This window comes from Nicotiana attenuata, chromosome 8, assembly GCF_001879085.1.
Source record: "Nicotiana attenuata strain UT chromosome 8, NIATTr2, whole genome shotgun sequence".
NCBI lineage: Eukaryota > Viridiplantae > Streptophyta > Magnoliopsida > Solanales > Solanaceae > Nicotiana > Nicotiana attenuata.
In genome coordinates, this window is record NC_031996.1 from 40689643 (window position 1) to 40695263 (window position 5621).

A 5621-nucleotide genomic window follows, 5' to 3' on the forward strand; every position below is an offset into this window, starting at 1 on the left:
TTATTTAAAAATACATAAGGTGTTAATCTTTGCTATAGGAGGTAAAAATTCCAAAAATTAACCGCAAAAAAATAAGAGTTTTAATTTTTATACTTTCAAACTAAAAGAATTTAACAATGACAAAACACTATTTTTAACAGGTAACTAAAGATGATTGCCTATAAAAAGTGTGTATTAAATTCAAATAACCATCACTCATTACTAAAATTATTTTTTTGAATCACAATTATCTGCAGAATTGGTTAATGTAGAACCACTTGAGAAAAGAAGGTATAAGTAAAAAATTTATACTATTACTAGTAATTCATTGGGTGGTGTTAAGGGTGGCAAAATGGTTAAAATAAAAGAGTTAACCACCCATATTATTCACTAGGTTGGATAATAAACTTTTCAAAAACGGGTCAAATATATAAACCATATTATCCATTTAGAAAATGGCTAATTATTGGATAACTAATGTGTTTAACTTTTACATTTATAAAGCCACAAATTGAGGGTTCTTCAAGTTTGGGAGACTAGGAATTCTCCCGAAAATGATCATATTCAAAAAGCCATGAACAATATGGTTACGCATATTATCCGCCGGGTAACTCATTTTTTATCCGTATTAAATATGAGTCGGGTCGAATAATTTATCTATTTTTTATCCGTTTTATTATCCTACCTTATCCTGTGTACCAGACGACCCCTAATGATTAAGAAATATTGTCGCACAAAAATGCAACAGAGGGAGTAGATAATTTTCTTGTTTTACTTGATCAAATGACTACTGTGTTGGTTGGAAAATGAACCCCAAAAAGAAAATCCTTGTTGAAAAAAGACATGATACTATTAATGTAGGACTTCCATCTCATACAACATCATTCGCTAAAAAAAGCAAGATTGTGCAAAATTCCAATATTATCATTACAATGAATCCCTTTACACTTGTGACCAACTAATGATGAATACTTCTTAGCCACCAGACGATACTGCATTCGATCAGAAACAGTTTCCCGGCGTGTCAAACAATCGAGTAGCATCATACCTGGCGCATCCACCCACATCTTTGGCATTATTATTAAGAAAAACAAGAAAAGCGAAGAAATAATAGCTAACGCGCCACCTGCACTCATTAAACCAGTTTCCGTATTCCCTGATATTGAAAACATGGATATGAAATAGCTCAGCATCAGAAACAGCAGCGCCAAATCTAGCAGCGCGCCACCCAAACTCTCCTGAATGAATAAAACCATCATTCCAACAGACAAAGCAAAGGCCAAAGAGTTGAAAATAAGGAACAAATTCAGATAATTAGTCGGCATTTGTACTTGTCCATTGCTTAAACCACCTTGTAATTTTCCATTATCATTGGAATAAAGTCCTCCTGGAGGACTCAATACAGCTTGATAAGAAGCTGTGGCAATTAGCACTGCAACCACTAGAAGCACGTTGCGCGTGTCTTCTGATAAACCCTTATGTAGAAAAGCGTGGAGCTTTACTATTTTCTGAGACATGTATTCTTTTGAACTGAAAAATTGCGCCTTGCTACAAACTGAGGGAAGTAATGAAGATCTGCAAACTCCGGCCTTTTGCAAAACTTTCTTAACTTCTCTGCTCGAATCCATTGGTAGTCTTAGGGCAATATCGAATGCTGTCAAGCCTTCTGCGTTAACTTCATTAAGTGTGTAAACTCTTTTGATCAAACGTCTAACCACCTGTGTAAATATCCATTCTAGGATTACAAATTTGTCGTCTGCTAATTTTCAAATTAAAAGTTAAAAGTACAGAAATTTATCAAGAAAGCATGCCTGAGGTTGATTTGTAGAAGCTGCAATATGCAGAACTGTATTTCCAGTCTCATCTTTCCAGTCCAAAATATCCAAATTTTCAGTCCGCTGAAGCCATCCTAAGAGGACTTTGAATGCTCTTTCATTGCTATTTTTCACAGCAATATGAACTGCAGTTTCATCGCGAATGGTCAAGTCCTCGATAGATGCAGGACAAGCTAGTAAAAATTCGGCCAAAAATTCTATGTCATCTGTTTCTGCAACATAATGCAAAGGTGTAATTCTTTCCTTTCCTTGCACTCGGATAAGGTCGGGGTTAAATTGAACCAGCCTTGACACAGTCTCCCTGTGTCCGTTGCGCAAAGCCAAGTCAAGGGGGCTAAATCCATTGGTGTTGAGTCTCCCACAAAATGAAGGTTTTAAGCTCATTATTTCAATAGCAAAGTGTGTACAACCTTCTGAGGCTGCTATATGCAGAGGCGTATCGATAAATTGTACCTGTTCAAATCTCTCCAGTAGAAATTGATCTGAACATAGAAGCTCATATAACACATCAATATTACCCACGCGAGCAGCCTCCGCCAGCTTCTCAGCTGCATCCATTGGAACTTATTGTGATTAGCCCTTCAGAATAGACCCTTTTAATATTTTCATATAGTGTCAAGTATAGAGGCAATGGTCCCTTGACATTTTCTTACATTTGTTATCTTATTCTATTTCTATTTTGATAGCTGTGCATATTATTCCTAAATATTGATGATTATTTCATTATTCTTCAGGCATTTCTTCTCTTATACATGGAATGGAACACGCAACCGACAACCAAATTGACTTTGATTAAACTAATATCATTACTCTACCACTTCTCATATAAAATACTACTAATCATTAGCTGAACTATATGCTCTTAATTCCTTAACATAGCCTTGAAAATGATAGGAAGTTTATCTTAATTTTGTTCCTTGTTCTGATGGTACCAAGATAATCTTGATTAACCAAGTAATTATACTAAATAATTCTGAGTCAAGAAACAGATAATATTTGTTTGCTGGACATAATGAATAAAACCAGCAAGCTTTCACAATCATACGCGCAAACTTCCCCTTTATTTATTGTTCAATTATCATTGGAAGCAACATGAAGTCAACGTAGTTCACCTATTTTTTGCATTCTATTTTGCTTCAACTTTTGTTTCTACGAGGCTAAAGTAAACATTACTTACTAGTAACTTCATCGGTTAATAACTCAGCATGGATCAAATATTGGTTGATGTTTGTGGAGCAGGATGCATTGATGACTTCTACTTGCTAAATCCGGATCTTGAAAGAATCGATGAGATCCCATTTGTGGATACTCCGTTACACATTGCTGCATCAGCTGGACAAACTCAATTAGCCATTGAAATCTTGAGCTTAAAGCCTTCATTTGGTAGAAAGCTAAACTCTGATGGTTTAAGCCCCTTGCACTCAGCTCTGAAAAAAGGACATGTTGAGACAGTGAAACGACTCATCAAGCATGATCCTGAACTCATTCGTGTTCGAGGAAGAGAAAGAATTACTCCTTTACATTATGTAGCAGAAACAGAAAATATCAATCTTTTAGGGGAATTTCTCTATGCTTGTCCTGCATCAATCAAGGACTTGACGAGTCGCGGTGAAACTGCTTTACATGTTGCTGTCAAAAACAGCAAGTTAAACTGTGTTCTAGTTTTACTAGGATGGCTCCAAAGGACAAACAACAGAGAGATTCTTAAGTTGAAAGATGAAAATGGTGATACTATTCTGCATACTGCTGTTTCCACTAATCAACTCCAGGTTTGTCCTTTTATTTTTCTTAGGCAAAATACCTTAAAACCTCCCTAAACTTTGCACGTATTATTGGTTACATCCTTGAACTATCTGTGGTCTTAATTACCCCCCTATACTTGGTTATTCGATAGATGTTACCCCCTAGGATGATCTCATCTTAGGAAAGTGGCATGCACTCGCCTGCCACGTGAATTTTCCTGTCATGTGGCGTTTTTTGAAAAATAAAATATATTTATACCCTTTAGAATGGTTTTAGGTATTCCGCCATTTTTTTCTTACTACTTTTTTGGAAGGGAAAATGTTCAAATTTGTCCTTACTATTTGAAATTGCTTAATTTTACCTTCAGTAACGTTCTTGGTCCATTCATACCTTTATGGTTAGCAAATCATCTCATATTTGCCCTTGTTATTAACAGAGCTCCAGTATAAAATGAGTGGACTCCACATGTCCAAAATTTTTTATGAGAAAATATTCAAATTTATCCTTCAACTTCTGACTGTGATTTAAAATTACCGTTACGTTAGAACTCCGTTAGGGACAAGGGCAAAAGACGAGGTTGTTTCCTAACGGGGAGGCGATATTAAACCAAAAATTTAACGGAGGCAAATTTGCTCAATTTCGAATAATACAAGAGCAAATTTTATCCTTATCCCTTTTTGGAATCAATTGTAGTTTTAGTAGCAAAACTATTAATCCTAATTATTATTACCATTTTGCAGATAGTTAAGTTGTTAATCAAGAACATGAAAAATATAAACGAAAAGAATACACAAGGAATGACAGCTCTTGACATAGCAATAGGACTTCCAGACGAACAAAGCAGAGAGATGAAGAGAGTTTTACGCTCTGCAGGTGCTTCAACTTCTTCTTCACTGAACAAAGACGTTCTTTTATCAGATTTTCTTGGATCAAAAGAGACAATCACCGAAAAATTCGTCAAATACGACGTTAATCTAAGAAAAGGTTTGTCAAATGACGTACGAAATGCGCTGCTGGTGGTAGCTATACTCATTGCAACAGCTACCTATCAAGCCTTGCTCAGCCCACCTGGCGGCGTAACACAAGGCGACGGCAGCACAACAACCACCGCGGGCGGCGGTGATCGTCCCGGAACGGTGGTTTTGCCGAAGAAATACTTCAACCCCATAATGTATACAAATACGATATGTTTTGTAATTTCTGTGGGGTTGATTATTTTCTTGGTTCAAACTAGTAGGTATAGTTTGCCACTACAAATGTCTTTGGTTTTCATGATGTTGAGCTACATGATTTCATTGTTAGCCATATTTCCGCCGGGGAAAGTTGCTGCTTATGCTGTGATTTCGTCTTCTATAGTGATTATATATGCAAGGTTTCTAGGATCAATGGAGTATGTTCCTGGTTTAAGATGGTTACTTGGCTATGATCGTCTTAAATTGCAGCGAAAGGTTGTACTTAGCAAGTTTAATAGATCAAACTCTATTTGTTGTTATATTATGTTCAAATTTATGAATCTTTGGTCTCACAAAGCTCGAACACTACATTCTACAATATCGGATACTTGAACTTTGTAAATATACATAATTCAAGCTAATCATAAAGTAAACCCAATATTGGTTGGTCGGTCGAAACTAATTGCATTTGATCGGCAAAATGTATATAAAATATGTTTATTATATACATATATTACACATACAAAAAAACATGTATTTTATGGGCTATTATTTTTAAAGACGGCTAAAAATATACACTTTTGATAGTTTCAACGCAGTTAATCTCAAGTACTTTTATGAAGCAAAATTCCATTGAGAATGAAGCCTTGTCAATATCACAATTAGACAAAGGCTGTCGTGCAGATTTTGTTTGGCCAATTGCTGAGGTGAGTTAAACCTGTGCTGGCCCACCATATCTCAAACCTTACCTTTTTTCTCTCTTTTTTTCTATTTGAACAAATAGAATTGTATGGTTCTAATTTGGAGAATTAAATGTATGCTTAAGACTATAATAATTTAGTGGATTAGCTTGCAAGAGTAACATAAGTATAATTGTTGATTAATGTATGGG

At 35.6% G+C, this 5621-nt stretch overlaps 2 protein-coding genes across 2 annotated transcripts; one reads left to right on the forward strand and one right to left on the reverse strand.

Annotated features, from left to right (window-relative positions):
* On the reverse strand, positions 806–2473 carry LOC109231863 (ankyrin repeat-containing protein At5g02620-like). The gene is made up of 2 exons (XM_019397485.1): positions 1791–2473; positions 806–1697 (listed from the first exon to the last, which is right to left on the reverse strand). Exons 1-2 carry the CDS (start codon positions 2370–2372, stop codon positions 861–863), a joined length of 1419 nt encoding a protein of 472 aa, XP_019253030.1. The 5' UTR covers positions 2373–2473; the 3' UTR covers positions 806–860.
* Positions 2927–5122, forward strand: LOC109231688 (ankyrin repeat-containing protein ITN1-like). The gene is made up of 2 exons (XM_019397330.1): positions 2927–3583; positions 4298–5122. The coding sequence occupies exons 1-2, from the start codon at positions 3020–3022 to the stop codon at positions 5120–5122; spliced, it is 1389 nt and encodes a 462-aa protein (XP_019252875.1). The 5' UTR covers positions 2927–3019.